Genomic DNA, 19,924 nt, shown 5'->3' on the forward strand with positions numbered 1-19,924 from the left:
CTTAATCATTGTGGTGACTTGTGTTTGTGAAGTACTTAAAGCACTGGAATCCTGTTCCAAGCGCAGATCTCCTGGGGCTATAGTAATACACTCCCTTCATTTCCTTCGGCTGTTTCATGCTGTTATCTGCAGTGCCACCAGCCTCAATCACCCTTTCAGGGAAAGGAAATAATCACGTTTTCATTACTATTTTCAAATTAATCACATATTCTGACCCAGAGAAAACTCAGTTTACCATCCCTCTTCTTACTTGCAGCACTGGTCAGAAACAGCTGGTTTGTCTGGCCAGAGCACTTCTTCAGAAAGCCAAAATCCTCATTCTGGATGAGGCCACAGCAGCAGTAGATTTAGAAACTGATCTTCAGATTCAGTCCACCCTGAGGACTCAGTTCAAAGACAGCACAGTGTTAACAATAGCTCACCGGATAAACACCATCATGGACTGCGACAGGTAACATCTTCATCCACTTACCTAAAGAGGATGAAGATAGACACAGGCAACATGTGTGAATGAGACAAACCACACCGCGTTCATAACAACAATTTGATTTCTGTCCTTTTCTTTAAACCTCAAAGCTTTGCTTTGGAGACTGTAGGAGTTATCTTTAATCAGCTAGGCACCAGCAGGTTAATCAAAGATCATTTATTCCCACATGATGCATTTCATGCTGTGTCATACCCCTCTCTGCCCCTCACTGGCAGTATGACTACAGCCTTGCATCATCTTAAAATGGTGAAACTAAAATACATGTTCACAAATCTTACTCCAGTCTCAATTGCCAAACAACTCTCCCCCCTAAACTCTATTCTTGAACAGTCACTCATCAGAAACCTATTTCTATCCCACAGCTGTTTCCCAGCTGAAAAGCTTGGTTGAATAACAAGCAAGTATTGCAATTTATTTTAGAAATCAATGGAAATAACTGAAGTTTATTATAGCTGCTGGTACATCCCCAAGCTTACACTTCTGTTTTAATGTTCACAGGATTTTAGTCTTGGAAAACGGTCGGATAGCTGAATTTGATACTCTGGAACACTTAATAGCTCAGAAGGGACTGTTCTACAAACTGATGGAAGAATCAGGCTTTGCATGACTCACTCATGGAGTATGCCACAACGCCACCAATATAATGAATAATTCATCTCATAATTGAGATGATAATCTTGGTTTCACTCTAAAATGCATTGCACAACCAAATCTTGGTTGAGCTACAACTGCAGTAAGTAGATGAAAAGGGATGACTTGGGATGGAGGTTATTTCCATAGGAAACTTAGCAATTCCATTTTCATTATGTTTCCAGATACCAAACTTTACTCCTCTGTTGCAAGTGAGCCAATATGAACTTAAAACACCTTGTTGCTTTTATGGTATAAAAGCAAACAAGCCAAAAGACTACAGCATGTCCAATTACACTGTAAATGGAGTCCAAATAAATGGAGTCCAAATATACTGCCATACTTTGATTGCACAGATTATTGTTAAAAGCCAACAAGGTTTTATGGACAGCAAGCAAGAATTTAACTGGTAGGAAGGAAACGTAACTGTTTACAGCTTGTCCTGAGTTTCAGGCAAAACAAATTTAGTCTTTTGACAATGTCCTAATGACTGCACACCTGAATGCTGTTCTTACACACATGTGGACTCCAAGGCAGCAGCTAGATCTAGTCACCCAAAGTGCACAAGCATGGGGACAGAAGGGAAGAGAAAGTGGGATGCCACCAAGCATGAGAGAGAACGGCTGCCTGTGGGCCCCATCTCTTTCTGTGTCAGCTTTAGAGGGGCTCTGAGTGAATCATGCTGTGCAGAGGGCTAACAGACTGCTGGAGGAAGGGAGCCAGCTTAGATACGGGCTCACTAATGCAGGATAGAGTAACTTGCCTGGGAGTGGGGAGCAGCATGTCATTCCTTCTGCTTGAAGGCTTGGAGAAGCCCTGCTGCCAAATGCTGGTTGGTCACGGCAGTGCATGTGCAAATGCCAACACCATGTCCAGATTGAATTCGACCACAAGGAATATTTGTGTGGTGGGAAGCATCCTCCTCCAATCTCTGCAGCGTGGCAGTCGGGCAGATGGGGAAAATAGCAGGGACTCACTCCCCTGTCAGCCTCGTGGTTCATTCCCGGGTTTTCTTCTTGCATGCAAGTTTACCTCCAGCACGTGCCCCTGGACCAAAGCAGCAGCTGAAAACAAAGCCTTCCTGGGCTGCCCACAGTGCCAAAGAGCTGCAGTCAGAGCTGTCCCCAAGTCTCTCCTCAGGAATCACAACAAGACAACATGACAAACAATCACACTGTGAAATACTGCTGTTTACTGTGTCTTTTGTTAAAGCACTTAATTTTCTAGAAAGCTGAAATAAAACCAGAATCAAGTATTGAAATGGGTCTCTTCAATCAGCTAAAGTAAATAGAGTATAAAAAGGAGTAATGGGGGAGGGCATGGGAAAGTTCAAACTGGTAAGAGTCAACCCAGACCGACGAAACCTAGCAGTTTCTTACCCAAGAGCTGTTTTGTAGCGTGTTCACCCACGTTAAGAGCAGTTAACAGTTTCTGCTGAACAGATGCCTAAGATATCAAAGTCCAATGCCTGCTGCAGTTCTGCTGCTCAAACACCAGGAAAGAGGCAATTTTTTCCCCCTCTGCTTTCTCCAAACCTTTCTCAAGGGCAGAGAGAGAAGAAAAATTCAAACAACAAATGCAAGTTATGAGCACTCAAAAAGTTTGTCTCAAAACCAGGAGCATCTAGAAGTAGTGAGATAAAGATAAGTTAGGTATTTTTTCTTTTTAACTGAGGTCAAAGAGAAACAGATGTGACCATGCTGCTGGGTAATTCTGAGACAGACATCTTTTAGCATACCATAATCTCTGATATAAACATCTTCCAAATGCTTGCTTTCCGTTCCTAAGTTGGTAATGAAGAGAGAAGGCAACAGAAGGGGAAAATAATCAAAACATTCTTTCACACTGGTAATCTTAGAAAGGGCGCAGTTTTGCTGTTGGCTTGCACAAAGTAAGAGCAGCAAAAATACCATCAGCTTTCACATGTCAAGCTGTGCTGAAAAGGCAAAAGGGAACTAGATGATCTTAAGGTCCTTTCCAACCCTAACTATTCTATGATTTTATGATTCCCAAAATTACATGTGACAAAAAAAACATGTTTCAGATTAGAGTCCTCAGCTTTATGTCCAAATGGCACTGTAAGTAAGTGACAAACTGGGAGTTCCAGTCTCACAAGAAAAGTAATAGTCATCAGAAGGAAGTTATCTGGAACTGGTTAAAGCAAAATATATAAAGGAGTTAATGCTTGGAGATACCATCCTCTCTTGAAAACCTAGTTCAAGGAACAGAAAGCACTGTTTAAAAGGACAGGTCTGTTGGGTCTTTCCAAACGTCTTTCTTAGACTATTGGATTGAAATTTGCCACTAGCACAGGAGGTAACTCCCGCAGGCTCAGAACTATGCTAAGAATCTATTTCGTAAGTTGCACTGAATAAATTTTAAGAAGTAAAAGCCTGTCCAACATCTCCAGTAATCTGAATATCAAGATGAGCTCAAGAGGAGCGCCTGGACTTGCCCCATCTACACATTTGCAGCATTCATTTTTAATAGCTATTGTGAAGCACAAGTGCAACATACAAGAGCAGCTGTGTTTGGCTCAGCCCAAATAAAATCCACTAATCTAAAGAAGGTTTATTAACATCTCAGTGGCTTTTCCACTCGATTTTTCTCTTCGGAGCCATGAGGTCAAGGGCTTAACTAGTACTAGCACTGTTCCAGTTTTCTGTCCAATCTGGACATCAAGAGTTAGGGCTTTCAATTCCAATTTACTTCATTTTTTCCTTTCCTTTTTCCTCCTCTTTTAAGGCTATCTCAAACAAAGTGAAAGCACAGCCTTATGTAGGAAAGACACATGACATTAAAATACGTGCCCCAAGATTCCAAGTTTAATGTAATATTGAAATTGCTAAAGCTAGAAAATAAGAATGAAAGTGTCGCTCATTGATTTACGTGAAGTTCATGCCAAATGTAGTTTGTAAGTTGCACTCCTGGTTCCATAGATGGTCACGAGATGCACAGGAATGCCCAAATGTTAAAGGCATCAGTGACCCAGGGCACAAGCGTTTCTGTGCTACTCTGGTTGAACCACCACATGATATCTTCACAGATGTCTCCACACTGGGGACAGTTTTATAGGAGCAGCTGTGATCACACACATGACTAACTATGGTGTTATCTGCAGGTCTCCTGAAAATCCTGAGCTGTTTTACAGCAGAATCAGCTCTTCCAGACATGAGGTATCTTCCATGTAGCAGCAAATAATGTCAGCCAGGATACATCAACATGCACTGAAACTGATACAGTAAATTCAACAGTTTTCTCTTACTCTTTTATAAATATTAACATGTTTATAATAAATATGTTAATGTTGTTTATTATTAACACCACCACTAGCCTCATGTGGGCTGCAGCAGCACAGACATTACTGCTGAAAAGAGAAGATAACCAAACAGCAGGATCCGAACCGGTTTCACAGATCCTGAATATTTTAATGAAGAGATCGGACCAAAATGGTTCTAAGAAAAAGGCAACAACTTTGCTTTAAAAGAGAAGCATCTTCTCAAAGATTGGAAGAAACAGTCCAAAGAGCAGAGTGCAGAAAGAACTGGAGAGAGGCACAGCTTTGCTCCAGGTAAGAGGCCACTGACAGGTATTTGGCAGCTTTTTCATAACACACACACACACAGATAGCCCATGCAGTTAAATAAGGTTTCCTATTTTCCTGCTGATCTAAATAAAATTAATTGTGCTATTAAAAAAAAAAAAAAAAAAAAAAAAAAAAAACAAAAAAAAACCCACAGGTTGGGGGGAGGAAAACCATGGAGCAAGGCTTCCACATGCTCTGTAGGAAGTGAGAACCTACCCACCTCCAGAAGCACAAGACTATCAGCTAGGAAGATCCTTTCTGGTGGGCACATAATTACCCCTCCACCAAGCAAGGACTTGGAGTACCAGAACAGGATGAACTCAGACCATGCCACGCAATACACTCCAGGGAAACCCTGCTCTGTAGCAGGTGGATGAAGGTGCCCAGCTCACCTCCTTGCCAAGGACTAAGCTGCTCGCTGCAATACACACACTCAGGATGGTTCCCACTCCTGCCCCACATGCTGTCCTTCAGAGCTGGCATTAGCTTTCCTGCATAAAGGTGAATATGCAGCATCACGGCATTTGAAGAAAGTGTCTGCTACATGACTCTGAGCTCAGCTGCTGGAATTCAGTGTCACACTCCTGAATTTACTAGTGTTCTGTTGAGGGAAGGCTCATCCCCCTGAGCTGGGGTATCACTGATCCCTGCTAGAGGGCACCAGGTTCTCCAGCACTAGAGGTCACATGCCATCAGGCTGTATCTACATACGCAGAAGGGGTAAAAGTGTCCCAAGCACTAAATAAGCTGGGTTGAATGCCAGATTCTAATACTTTACCTCGCAGCAAGTTGTATCATTTTCTGCAGTTGGTTCCAGTAACACTGCATGCAGGGATAAGCATATGGCCCTCTCTTTCCTACCTGAAACAGGACCTCACAACTATACCACTCCTACTCAAGGTACCTGAAGTACCTATATGACACTGCTCATACGTAAGAGGTTCCGTGGAAGAAAACTGCATTTGTTCAGCTACCCCTGTGTAAAGTTAAGGTTAGTTCAGACTATCCTGGTCATGCATTAACAGAATTTTGTTCAAGTTACATTCAGCCAAGGTATTAATCATTTTTATGAGGACAGACATTTGGAACCAGGATCATAAATCAATGCAGCAATAACACAAAGCAATGACAGGTATTTAGAGCAAACAGAAAAGAGTATCTACTCCAGAGCTGGGGCAGAACAGCTTGTGCTAGCAAGTGTGTAAATAGGTAAAACTGGGAGCACCGAGTGATATATATTAACAACCACATCACTGAACAAGAACAAGACTGAAGCACACACCAAGAGCAGACATCTGATCCCTTGCTGCAATATTTAGGTTATCCTGCAAAATACAGCATTTTGGACACAAAAACTTGCAGTTTGCCAACTGATGGCAAACAGCCCACAAGCAGGACAGAAAACATCCAGTGACACTTTCCAGTGTACCCAGTTTGAGACTGCAAATGCAGTTTAAGTTATTCCTACACAGACAACTCCACTGCAAGCACTTTACACAGCAGAAGCATAATTCTGGAAGCTCTATTTCAAATCATGCTTCTAAGTGCAGTTACATTTTTTTCCAAGGACTTACTCACATGTGTTAATGCTTGTAAATCTCTGTTTGTATGCAATGGAAAACATAATTTCCTTGAATCTGGAACCAATTTCCACAGAAGAATTCCAGCAACACAACTTCCTTTGAATTCAGTGCTGAACCTGCAAAGTACTTGTACAGTCCCCAGCTCAGTAATGAGCTGCACTTAACCCACAAGGCTTTTCAAAGGTATTTGAATCCTGTCTGAATTTCTTCACTGGACATCCTTCCTACAAGGTGGTGGTAACTAGTTTGGACAGGCAAGGAGAGAGCACAGAGAGCTTTGCTGTCTTGCTGACCAATGCCAGTGGACCCTCTCCCTGTTCCTTCCCAGAGCTCTCCTAGGAGGGGTGGAAGCAGAAGGTTCACAGTGTTCCTAGAGGATGACTGACCCCAAACAAGAAAGGTCTCATGGTGGTATCACAGTTCCTCGTCTGGGTCTCCTCTGCAGATACATCTCTGTCCATTTTAATGCAGCTGAGTAAAACAATACCAGCCACACACCGTATTTTACAAGCTTATTTCTTTGCTCTGTAACCCATTCCTTGTGGTTTGCTCAAGTCTTTCCACCCTTCTGTCCATCACAATGCTGCACAATTATTGGGCAATTTGAAAGTCCAAAACCCACTGCTCCTCCCCAAACTCCCCCACCACCCCTTGCTCAATTCATTTCCATGGAAGAAAATGACGACAAGCTGCCCCAGAAATGTGGCAAGGCACAGGCCATGCACACCATGGGTGTGACTAAAGGTCTGCAGCACCACTGAATTCTGCCCTACTGATGCATCGTTATTACCTGGTCTGCCCAACAAACTGCAGTACTGAAATTACAAGACAATCCATGAGATGTGATCCAGCCCTACCTAACCACAGCACACTGTTATTTGCACTCCAGGTTTCTTACCCACCCTGACAGCCCCCAGACATCAGGCCTTGCAGCTTGGCTGGTCTAAGCAGTACCAATAATTACCTGAACTACAGAAGCTAACCCTTTGTCAAACACAAAGCAAGAGATGACACATCATGTTATCTTCCAAACAGTTTTTTTACTGCACCTTCTCTGCAAATATTTGTATCATCATTACAAAAAATACCAAAGAAAATTTCAGTCTACTCAATTTCAGAGTCTTAATTTACAAAAAAATAAATATCTTTACTCTAAAGAAGACAATTGTCTAGTATTAAGGTCAGCAATATCATTCACAGAAGTCCACGTTCTCAGAGTGTTGAGTATTTGAGTCCATCTGGCTTAAGTTTGCCTTCTTCCAGCATTTTCCTCTTAAAATAAGACTAATCAGAACATGAGAAAATTAACTTTTTCCTCCCTCAGAAAAGGGAACATTCAACAAAGATCTTGAAACCCAGACTCTGCCAATTAACAGAACAGCTTCTCATGAAATTAAAGAGTCAACGGCAGCAGCATGAAGGGCAGGTTTCTTCGCTGTAAGGCTAATGGTCCTTGATGTAGCAGAGCTTCTATTAAAGCACAGCGCTGCCAAAGCCAAGGGTGTTACAATCAATGTGACGCCAAGCCCGCAACCTCTGCTCAGGCAAATCCTCACTTCTCAGCCTAGTTCCCACAGACCTTATCAGGATTCACCACCCAAGTCAGAATTCCTGAGTGAAGTGTGTGCAAGATCAGGTATTGCATCCTGCAACGCAGCAACTGCTGTATGAATTTGGTTTTGGAGTGATTGTCATTCTAGACATGCTTGAATACTGCTCTGAAGTTGACTGTGCTTTTTCACATCAGCACTACTGACATTTTATAGTGAACTTGCTGCTATACACTGTAAACACATGAAACCTTTAGGACAATGTATAAAAGCATTAACCATGTACAGTAAATGCCATAATGAGAAAGTCTGGCACACGTTATTTCACAAGAAAAAAAATATCTTTGGACTATGGTACTCTATGCCACAAAACGTTCCAAGTGCATCCCAGAAGAGATGGCTCATCAGATGCAGAATCAGCAAACAAGCAAATAACTAGCATTTGCACAACTTGTGTGGTTTGTTGGGTTGGGGTTTTTTAAAAAAGGGAGGGGAACTTCAGAGCATAAGAGCAGATGAAAACGCTTTCTGCACCGCTCTGATGAATCACTCCACCTGACCTTTCAGCATATACTGACAGATTTCAGGCAAAAATGAGACGTCTCTGAAGTGTTTTGCACAGTGCACGTGCACCTCCTAAAGCCGGCTAAAAATCAGTACTGAGGAGAAGTAAAAAAAAAACAGAAAAGAAAAAAAAATTGCATTTTCCTATGACTTCCATCACCATGCCGTGGCTGACTTCACTAGGTCTGAAACTGCTCTGTATGGTTCACACCAGCTCAGGGGAAGTTACTGTGTTCTGAACGTATCACCTCCCTCTTCCTCACAGGAACTAACCAAGTTCAAATGCTACACCAATCCTGAATCTTTGGCCATGCTATAGAAAATGCCTTTTTGCTGAAGGAGATGTTCTGGGCTACCACACTCCACCACTTCTCCTCTGTCCAGGACTAAAACTCTGTAAAACAAGAAGAAAAAAAAATGGTCACAGGAAGATCAACAAGGCCAGTGAACACAGGTGTATATGTACAGAGAGAAACTGACTGTAGCACAGCTATTATATGCAGGCAAAGACAGTCCAGACTGTATGAGTGGACAGAGGTTCTTAACTCCATCCTTTCTGGCCTCAGTGCTGATCCTGCCTGGTCTGTTTTATATGTAGCAAATGTTTACCCAGTCATTTTCAGGTAGCCATGAGACTTTTGACTGTGCTCTGAGCCTGCCAGAAACTATCTCACAGCACTTCTTGTCAAGGTCACTCAGTGTCCCCAAGACCTTGCAAGACCTGGGATAACCTTCCCATAATGCTGCGCCACATCAATTGCTGTTATACAGCTTCTGCTGACAAGATACAAACATAGATATAGGTTGTGCTAAACAAACATGTAACTGGAAATGGGAAGCTTAAAAAACAAGCTACCAGTCAGTAAATCAGCTCACAGTTAAAACACTGCCTTCAGCTACCTCCACTAATCGGCCAGGCACTGCAGGGACACTTGCTAAGCCCTGAGCTGGTGCTACTGTATGGTGTTACTGTGACTGAACTGGGTGTTCCCTGGTGACAGTACTGCTGGTGCTGTGCCTGGAACAGGCAATGTTCCTGTCTCGTACCTTTCACTACTGACAGCACAAAGATTGCTATAAAAATACACTAAAATCTTATCACTGGTCACTTTGCTCTCTGCCATTCTGTGATAAGAAGGACAAAAGCACTTAAACTGAAATTATGAGACAACAACCCTGCCCTCAACCACACCTTAGCAAGGCAGCTGAGGATGAGGGAGGATGTATGAACTATAACCAACAGTGATGGAAAGAGAAACATGGAATAAACTTCAGAAAAGCTCAGGGCCTGTTCCTTTGATTCCTTATGCTGTCTGAGCTCCCAAAAGTTCTGATGCCTCTTCCAGCTGTGCCTAAATTAGGGCAAGACCCAGGAAAAGACTCTTGTTGCCACTTCCCTCTCCTTCCTAGTTTGCCTGGACAGGACTGGCACAACAGCAGTGCAACAGGGGGCTCAGAGGAGCTCCCTAGCCCAAGCACAGCCACCACAAGCCAGAACACACACACACCACACCCATCAAAATAGGGATTCCAGCAGCTCTCTGGAGAGGTGGCTAAAAATGCACTGGCAAACATTTAGCAAACACAAAGATGCTCATTTAAGTAGAGCACAGTGCAGTTCACACATACCATTCTTCAAGATAAAAGTGGTATTACTTCACCTTGTATAGTCCATGATTGTGTTCAGACGATGTGCTATAGTTAATACAGTACATTCTTCAAATTGAGACTTTATTGTTGACTGTATAAGCTTATCTGTTTCAAGATCAACAGCAGCTGTGGCTTCATCCAGAACCAGGATTTTGGACTTCCTGAGCAGAGCTCGTGCCAGGCACACCAGCTGGCGCTGTCCCACACTACACAGATGGAATGGGAGAGTGGGAAAAAGTCAGAACAAGTTTGCAGTATTCATTTTGAAGCCTAACAATTCCTTATTCTTAAATACAGGTGCCAAGAATCCAGCATAATAGATAAGGTCGTCTTACTGCTTCACTGTGGAATATCTAAGAGCATCTGAAACTACAGCCCCCTCAAAATGAAGTTCTGGCAATGTAATAAAAGAATGCATTACAAATGGTTCTATCATAACTGCATCAGGCTGATTCACTGAATTGTTGCACTATTGAGGACTGGGCCTCATACGGTGTCTACTGACTGAACATACATCCCTGTTATTGCACAAAAAGCAAAGTAACAGCTTAGAAAATTTGCATCTGTTGGACAAAAGCCATCATAAATTCAGAACATTCACTCTAAATAGCAGGCTACCAAAATCCTTTCGAAGCCTGCCCAAGCTGTCAAACCTTACAGCATTCTGAGTATTTGTTAAATTACTTTAAATTCCCAAACTTGAGTTTAAAATATGGTGAGTAGAACCTAGTTAGTTGACTGCCTAGTCATGGATTAGGAATTCCACTATTCCCTCCACAAATTTTACACAGGGCAGCTCACATTGCATTCCTACTGCTAGTTACCAACTTACTGTCCCAAGTGAGCTGTAAAGTTTCTGGAAATGGAGAGTCTAGTTGCAGATAAAGGGCACACACACACGTGTCTCAGTTGCCATTTAGTTCTTAAGGCCATTTCACAAGCATAGTACTTTGACATACCTGAGGTTCTCGCCACCTTCAGCACAATCATGATTAAGTTTATCAGGAAGGGACGATACAAAGGTTTTCAAGTGAGCCAGCTCCAAAGACCTCCAAAGGTCTTCATCAGAGTGTTGGTCGAAAGGATCAAGATTCATACGCAGAGAGCCAGAAAACAATACTGGATCCTAATTACAGAAAGAGGTCATTAACAACGTACACAGAACATGGCAAGTGCTCTGAAAGTACTCAATGAAAGGAAAATAACATGTCCAAATGCAGTTGCAAGCAAGCTTATCTACTGGATTTAGGAGTAAGACCTCACTTTTTCCAATAACAGCAAGTTCTTCTCCCTCATCCTTACTCCTCATGCCTCTTTGGGGCCTGACCTCTGCCCCTCTGCATACTCTGGTGGCTCCAGTCCTTTCCATGAGTCAGTAACTCATGAATCCAGTGAGGAAAAAACCAACCAACCAATCAAAAAACACAGACAAACAAACAACAAAAAATCTCCACAGAAAACAAAACAGCCTATTTCCTTTTTACTGGGCTACTTAGTTGAAGAACAGCTACTCCCTCCTCAACCTTCTATCAGCAGGGACTCCTAGGCCAGCTTTCCATTTCTTAGTGAATTACACCATTTATAGATATTTCAGAAAGCTTCAGCTGCAGTATTAATGGAATGAATGCAGTTTTTTCCTGGACGTGGAGAAATACTACTTTGGAAATACTTTTGACATAGTAGTGTCAGCCTGATGACTGGTGCAAACTGATCAAAAGGAAAAAGTTCTCCATAGATTTCCAAAAGAATCGGTGCAGAAAACCTTCTGCAGTGTGCTCACTTGTTTTTGCCAGCATCCTGTAATGGTGATTTATATATCATTTTATGATCTTACTGTGAATCAGAACAGGCAGGCAATAAAGGCCACACAGTAAGAACAAGAAGACTTAAGACTAAGCCCCGTACTTGTAAAACTCTATTTCCAAATGTTCTGGACTATCAAACCAACATCTGCTGGGCTAGATTGGAACAGTTACGTGCAAGTTTCTGTGAGTGAACAGTACTGCATGCCTCACTCACGAGATCCTTCCAAAGTCAGAATTCTTTGTACAAAGGCCCAAAGAGTGCATATCAAGCCTGAAATCTCAATGCATAATCCCAATCCCTCACAAATTAGACTACGCCATACCTTCATTCTGTTTCTAAAAAGAATGGAACTACCTAAAGTAAAAGTGGAAACTGATCTCTAAAAAAACTCCTGAGGGCTCTCTCCAACTGAAAATACTTGGACCTAACTTCCCCTCTACTGGACAAAAAAGCAATGGTCTCAGTTAACCAAGTGACACCCATCAGGTGTTCAGCTGGGATCAGACCTGCCCAGTCAGTAAAAGCTGCCTGTAGTACTTAACTGATTAGCACGGGATTCTGACAAAGCCCACGAGTCCAAAGGCCGAGGTGTTGCTTCCACATTGCAACTCAGCCATAGCCAAGGTCCTACTTGTTACAAGCACAAGCAAATGGAAGCCAGTCTAGGAAAAAAGCTTGGTTTCAAGTTCCATGAAAAGAGCATGCTGAAATGATTCTATTTCATAGCTATAAATCAGACAAGGAAGATTGCCCCCAGTATATTAGAGCAACAGCACCATTACAGAATGAGTTCTGGTAAGGACAGGATTTCACGCCTACCTGAGGGATGATGGTGATCTTGAACCGCAAGTCATGGAGCCCTATCTTTGCAATATTAACTCCATCAATAATAATTTCTCCTTCAGCTGCTTCGTTAATCCTAAACAAACCTAAAGTAAGTGAGGATTTTCCAGCTCCTGTTCTTCCAACTATTCCAATCTGTTGGGAAGAAATACAGGAACAACTTACTTCGCAGAAGAGTTAAAGCATTCCCAAGCATCCACCTGAAAGGGACACATTTTCAGAGGGTTGTCATATTTGCTGGGCTATCGAAACTCCAAAACAGCAACAAATTGAGGCTGATGAAAGGGGAAGAAAAATCACTGGATATGAAAAAAAAAAAGGCAAGAACAAAAAGCAGTCTCAAAATTTGCAATCCAATCACCTAAGTTTTCTATTTTTCTAGAAAAGCAGATGGAGCTGGGTAGAGGCAGCCAAGGTTCCCTAATCCTTTGTCTGATGCACACTTCACAGTCATACCTGCTGACTTGACACTTATCTCATTTGAATTTATAGCAAACACATACCAAAAGCACTCTGTTTCATACTGTATGCTTTGCTTCCCAGTTAGACTGAAGTCTTCACCAATTCTTTTTTAAATAAAAATAAAAGATTGCTACTTTGGTCACCTGATGTCTCTCTTGACATCCGCCCTTTCTCACTAGGTTTGAGGTAGTGTTCTGCCCATATAGGTAGAAAGTGGGCACTCAGGAAAAAAAGCAAATGCCTAGTTGGATACCACAAATAAGGAAGCCAGGCAGTAGATCTTGCAGCTACCTTTTATGTTGCCATGCAAGAACACATTATTATTAGACACCACAGAATCTATACAGGACTGAGGAAGAATGCATGAGAGTGCGTGGGCAAAGCAGCAGCAAGAGACACATGCACGTATCATTGTTGGTTTGGCTAGATTCAGAGAATCTATTCTAATTTTCCTGCAGAGTCTCACCTTGCAACTTCTGCCACACTAGATTCAGAGTTTCCCCCTCCTACATCGTAGCTCATTTTCTTAAGACTATAATTAACTTAATCTCACTGCAACCTGTACTCCTCTTTGGTTACAGCAAACAAATAAGCAAAATTTCGTGGGAAGAGGAGAGAAGACAGCATAAACCTCACTTCCTTATGAAACTAGACAAAAAGATACTTCACAAGTCCACATAATAGTGTATCTTTATCCCATGATGCAAGACGCATCTTGAAAAGGGTAAGAGCCCACTGTATATGCCAGTCACATTAAGACTGATTCTACAGAGGCTCTTCTAGTTTTTAAAGACACGACACACTACAGAACAGGGTTAGACCTGGCTTTGGCTTACACACGCAGGCTTATGAACAGTAACACTACTATAAATTCAGGTTCATTACCTTCTCACCCCCATTTATGGTAACATTTATGCTTTTCAGAACCAAATCCAAGTCTTCCCGGTAACGTAAACCATAGCCTCGAAACTCAATCTTCCCTTCCTCAGGCCAGGTACTCGCTGGGGCAGTTTGTTCAATACTCCATTCAGCCTGAAAGAACCACACAAACACATCCAATCAGTTCCTCCTTCAACCGAACATGGACTCAGTGTTAGTACATAATTTACAAAAGGAACTGTGATGATGATGGGAGAGAAGGAAAGAGTTGCCTCAAGGCAGATGAAGTGGTATATGTAGCCAAAGGCTTTGCTATCACAAGTCCCACTTGCTGATTAAACTTTCCTCTTATAAAAGGCAGAATCATACAGGCAGCACGTATTCAAGTAACCTAACTGTACACCCCCAGCACGGTAAGGAAACCACTGGGGAAGCCAGACATGCAACTAGAAGCAGTTTATCTGAGATATAACCACCAGAAGATTAACAACCTGGTAAAATAAACAGCTGCTGCCTCAGCCTCCCACAGAGATGGGAGAGGAGAGAACCTACCCTGCTGAATTTACTACCAGTGCCAAAAGGCTTTTAACTGTATAAACAGTGAACCTGAAAAACAAAAAACTTAGGAAGGGTCCTCATAATGTTTGACTGCAAGTTCAGGTTCAAGTGACAGGCAAGGCAAATAGAAGCCATGGGGAACTCTGTTCTGCAGCCAATTGCAGATAAAATGAGTTGTTGGGTGATCTGAATCGCAACAAAAAAAGTAAAGCCTCTTTACTCACCACACTGAGAGCAAAAAGAAAAATTAAAAAATACTGCTTAAGGACATAGGAAACCAAAACATTTCTACAGCTCTACTGCTTAGCCCAGGGCAGAACACCACATTTGCTAAATAACATGGTGTAAATATCATTGGATACACATCAAAAGCAGTCACAGGAATTACCCACAAAGATCCAGCTTGTTCCTAGAGGGAGGGCACTGACAGCACTAAGCTCTACTCTTCCCTCAGCTCAGAGGACATGCCCAGCTCTAACCCCATTCAGCCAGGCCATGGGCGAGAACTCAGAACAGAGCACTGACTTCTACAGATGTGATGGACAACTCAATGTACCTCCTTCTCCATTTCAGCATATTCTTTGACCCTTTCAACAGCAACAATGTTGGTTTCCAGCTCAGATGACATGCGAACTAGCCAGTTCAAGTATGCTGTAATCTGCAAGAAGAAAAGAAGTCTAGAAGCACTTTACACTAAGTAAGTTCCCTGCAATAAATGAAAAATTCAAAACAACCAAAGCATTGCAAGTTTGTGGAATGCATAAACGCAGACAGGATCTTGGCTAATCAGTGCTGGACAGCAGGAAAGTCCAGATGCCTTTAATATGCAGGGGATGAGTTGTCTTAGCCATATCCCCTCACATAGGCAAGGCACAGAAGGAACTTCTCAGCATCTTTTTACATGCTACTTGTAGTTATTATTCTTTTCCTATATTCCCTCCAAAGCCATAGCAACGTTCTGACTTTATGATGCAGTCTTACAATTCGGAGCCTTTTTTTTAATTAAGGTAAAATTACCTGCAGTGAGTAGGACACCGAGAGGCCAACCAGTCCTGCACTGAGTTTGTTGCGTGCCATCACTGCAAACAATGCTGCAAAGAGGACAATACAGTTCCCCACATACTCCAGACGGACAGCCAGCCACCTGCAAGACAGAAAACTGTAATGCATCTGTTTGGTAATTCACTGAGAGATTAATTAGAAACATGGTCAACCAGTGTTCTGTCACAGCTTGGTTTTGAAAAGATTAATAATATGGCATCTGCATACCACCAGTGACACAGGAACTGGAGAGATATTTGAGGTTCTGCTCCAGCAGCATGCAAACCTAGAGGCATCCAAAATTAATAAACCTTTCAGATGCATAAATTCCTGTTCAGAAAGCAGTTGTAGTTAACATTGGGATCAATGAATTAAAACGTTTAAACAATAATTATCTAGAAGTAAAGTAGGAATTCTCAGAAAGGAGAGAAATTCTTAAGATCTTAATTTCATCACAGGAGTTTGAACAAAACATCTGTCAAACAGCTATATCAACACAGGCTCCCTACCCTGGACAAGTATGCTGAGAGCTGTGATTGATGTCCTCCCTATATAACTGCCTTTCAGTATTTTAACCCCACTGTTACCTGTTTGCAACAATGCTTGGATAATAAGCTTTCTGATTTTCATCCACTTTCATGTCATTCTGCTTTATAAAACGTTTCTGCTCCTCAAAGGCTCGAATGACACTGACTCCCAGGAGGGTCTCATTGAAATGAGAATACACAGGAGAACGACTGACAGACTCGAGGCGTTTGAGCTGGCGAGAAGTGGCCACATAAAATCTCTGCAAATCAGAGTATGAGAATTATGGTTACATCCAGACTGCATCTGAAAATACAAAGGGAATCATAAGAGAGTCCCCTGCTGTTTGGGCTGTTTTGTACAGAGATTCAACTTTCACATGGGAATACATGCCTCCTCCAACACTTTCAGGCCTAAAATATCATTACATACACGCTGTGGTCTTTAAGCAACTGCCAATCAAACTGTCTCATGAGATGGCCGTTTTCTCCTCTTTCTCTTCCCTGCAAGTTCAGTTCAACATTATAAAACACATATCACTGCCTTTATGGTTTAGTAATGGAGCCTAATAGATTCACTAATTCATGAGTCAAAGTCAAAATCCAGCTTCTTCTCTCCTATCTGACTTTACTAGATTTCTAAGAGTAAAGCAAGAGTGAAGCAAGCACACCCTGCCTACACAAGACAAGAGTGAAGGGCTGCCATAATTTCTCTCGCTCTGTAAACAATATTCTGACAAAACAGGCACACCAGCAATGCATACATACCCCTCTAAAGGTTACCCTTTTGTTTGGCAGGAAGTTTTAGAAAAGCTCATTGGTTTTCTGTATTTGGGCTCTGAGCAACAAGCTGTGCAAAATTTGCCTCAAAATCTAATGGCATTTTTATAAAGTTTGCTAAGGTATTAAAGGATAACCTTATGCACAGAAGTCATTCTACACTTGACAATGGAAGAAAATGTCCTGCTAACATCAACTAGTCAGTAAACCATACAAAGCACAGTCAGCCAAGCATGATTCAAGTCAAACACTGGTGCAGAGTAAGAACTGTCTTAAATAACAGAGGGTGAGCGACTGCTGGTCCTAGTGCCCCAGGGACTCCTTACCTGCACAAACAAGTAGACAAGTCCCAGAGGTGGAATAATAACAGCAGCTATAGGTGTGGCCAGCAGAATGATGATGCAAGCCCCAATTACATTAAATGTTGAGCCCATGAACATCTTGATGATGGGTGGAATGGTGGAGTCAATGGTATCTATCTCCTTAGAGAAACGGTTCACCAGATTGCCACTGGGTGTACGTTCAAAGAAACTCATTGGAGACCTGAGGACGCTGTGCAGCAGGTTAAGGTGCAGGTGTCGTGAAGCAAATATTCCCCCTATCGACACAACCATTGAGTAGCCAAACACAGCGATACCTAGAAAAGAAGACTTGTTTTTAACTGCTCTCACATAAAACATTTTCCTCATTTTGTCATCATTTACCATTAGCACATGTATAGTATGACAAAAAAAAATACTAAAACCATCACATTTCTCTCATTAAAAAGTTTCATGCAACATTTGAGTGCTTTTCTGGAGTAAACCCACTGAATTTTAATGCGGCATTTAGCTTTTATAGCAGGATTTTTATAGCAGTTCTGAAGTGGTGTAGCTGGAGTATTAGGTTTAATGGCAAGCAAACTTTGACCACAAAGAAGACACATAACAAAAAACTGCTGAGCTGGACTTCCCATGGTGCCATGGACAGACCCACAAGCAGTCAGAGGAAACACCAGCCTGAGCAGCTTAGACAGGCTGCATGTGCAAGGAGGCAACGTAGCCACGGCCTCCTGTGACAAAGTCCCTGAAAAGCAGGCTAGCACAGTTTGTTGACAGGCCAAGGAGCCATTTCTCGGGTCAGACATTTTGTCACCAACTGCTGGCTCATCAGCCCCTGCAAAACCACTTTTGTTCTCCTTCTGTACAAATGACAGAAAACCATATTCACTAACTGAATAATTTTACAGGTTGGTTTCCCTTTGTTTGTTTTATTTGCAAGTTTTTCAGCTTTCTATGAAAACCCACACTCAAATCCTTAGCAAACTGCTGCTGCAGTTCTCAAGATACAAGTTCACCAACAGTATTAGAAACATTCTGAACCAGCTACTTAAACAGGTAAGAACAAGCAAACCTTGAGAAATTCCCAGTGCTCCATACACTCCCAGTCTGACATTTGTGTACTGCTGTGTCCCATTGATAACAGGATCATCTGTCCATAAACTTAGCCAGTAGTTGGAAGCCAGGGATGCTATGTGGTTACACATAAAGAGGAAAATGCTCAAGAAAGAGATAAAGAGTCCAATTGCTTTCATATAGTCCCAGTACACTGTTGCCTTTACCTGAAAATAGAAGGAAAAAAAAGAAATACTCATTTTGCAGATCAGGTTTCAAAAATCAGCAATTCCCCCTTCTTCAACACCTATTATAAAGTCAGTATCCCTGCATCAGGCCATAAAAACACAACAGCTGCACTCTAGAGAGCCACTGCTTGGGAATGGTCCTGGGTTCAGCAGTAGCAGTCATTTTTCTCCTCCTTAGTAGCTGGTGCAGTGCTGTGTTTTTGACTTTCAGCCTGGGAACAGAGCTGATAACACCGATGTTTTTAATTGCTGCTCAGTAATGTTTACTCTGACCAAGGACTTTCTAAGTCTCATGCTCTGCCAGGGAGGAGAGAAAGCCAGGAGGAAGCAGAGACAGGACACCTGACCCAAACTAACCAAAGAGGTATTCCATACCGCAGCACATCATGCCCAGTATATAAACTGGGGGGAGTTACCCAGAAGGCCCAGATTGCTGCTCGGGTCGGGCTGGGTATCGGTCAGCGGCTGGTGAGTGTTTGTATTCTCTTCCCTTGTTATTTCCCTTATCATTATTATTATTGGTGGTAGCAGTAGTGATTTGTGTTATACCTTAGTTACTGGACTGTTCTTATCTCAACCCGTGGGAGTTACATTCTTTCGATTCTCCTCCCCATCCCTCCTGGAGCTGGGGGAGAAAGAACAGGGGGGAGTGAACGAGCGGCTGCATGGTTCTGAGTTACCAGCTGGGCTTAAGCCATGACAGGAACACAAGATACAAAGCATTCTATGGAGATGTGCCAAAACCAACATCCCTTCAAGGGCAGGCACATATCATCTTTCCCTTGTCTTCCAAGGGAAAGGAAAGAGTAGGGAGAGTGCTGCCTGAAATAACACAGGGCATCAGTGGCAGAGCCAGAAACTTTACTAAGTAGTTCCAGGTTTTGGCTCTCGCTTTTTACCATAAGATTATATGGCCTTTAATTAGTGCTCACATGGCTTGTATCCTATGATCTATCTTTAACCAGAGGATTCAAGCAACATTGCTAGGAGGTGTAACTGCCATTTTCCCAGGAACATCCCTGTTAGGTTTCTCAGAGAGCCCTGGGTATTCTGGGATTAGATACTTGTGTCTACAGTAGAAACTTGGCTTAAATTCATCTGATTCAATTCCAGCTCCTTACACTGAAGAGCACATTTCATTAGGTCACCTAATTTGTCACAACCTCTCTCCAAGAAATAGTTGCAAGGTTTTCAGTCCTCCTTTTAAACTTTGATATGGTGAGGCCCACCATCTTAAACAAAAGATTTAGTGTCAGCACTCTTTCTGCAGGCAAACCTGGGGCTCAGCTTTGGGAGCAGGAGGCACAGCAACACTTTTATGAAGTACTACACAACAGGCAGCGAGTCCAAGAAATCCACT

At 42.3% G+C, this 19,924-nt stretch overlaps 2 protein-coding genes across 14 annotated transcripts in view; one reads left to right on the plus strand and one right to left on the minus strand.

Annotated features, from left to right (window-relative positions):
• ABCC6 (ATP binding cassette subfamily C member 6) overlaps positions 1–7,159 on the plus strand; it is a gene marked incomplete at its 5' end in the record, with an annotated part of 29,042 nt that extends 21,883 nt beyond the window's left edge. The window contains 2 exons of the mRNA XM_080618139.1: positions 257–451; positions 986–7,159. Coding sequence (XP_080474265.1) covers positions 257–451; positions 986–1,094 — 304 coding nt within the window. The 3' untranslated portion in view covers positions 1,095–7,159. The remainder of the gene's footprint in view (positions 1–256; positions 452–985) is intronic.
• A 147-nt stretch (positions 7,160–7,306) lies between these two features.
• LOC308220817 (multidrug resistance-associated protein 1) overlaps positions 7,307–19,924 on the minus strand; it is a 57,969-nt gene continuing 45,351 nt past the window's right edge. For 10 of the 13 annotated variants that reach the window (XM_080617292.1, XM_080617291.1, XM_080617290.1 and 7 more), the window contains 10 exons: positions 18,336–18,543; positions 17,270–17,580; positions 16,227–16,426; positions 15,616–15,742; positions 15,155–15,256; positions 14,047–14,193; positions 12,676–12,834; positions 11,010–11,176; positions 10,062–10,256; positions 7,307–8,794 (listed from right to left, as the gene is read on the minus strand). In XM_080617292.1, the coding sequence (XP_080473418.1) occupies positions 8,686–8,794; positions 10,062–10,256; positions 11,010–11,176; positions 12,676–12,834; positions 14,047–14,193; positions 15,155–15,256; positions 15,616–15,742; positions 16,227–16,426; positions 17,270–17,580; positions 18,336–18,543 (1,725 nt within the window). In that variant the 3' untranslated portion in view covers positions 7,307–8,685. Of the gene's footprint in view, positions 8,795–10,029; positions 10,257–11,009; positions 11,177–12,675; positions 12,835–12,864; positions 12,999–14,046; positions 14,194–15,154; positions 15,257–15,615; positions 15,743–16,226; positions 16,427–17,269; positions 17,581–18,335; positions 18,544–19,924 lie in introns of those variants that run through there. The other 3 variants (XM_080617286.1, XR_013956780.1, XM_080617285.1) reach the window with 3 other exon arrangements.

This window comes from Psittacula echo (genome assembly GCF_963264785.1).
Source record: "Psittacula echo genome assembly, chromosome: 5".
Classification (NCBI taxonomy): Eukaryota; Metazoa; Chordata; class Aves; order Psittaciformes; family Psittacidae; genus Psittacula; species Psittacula echo.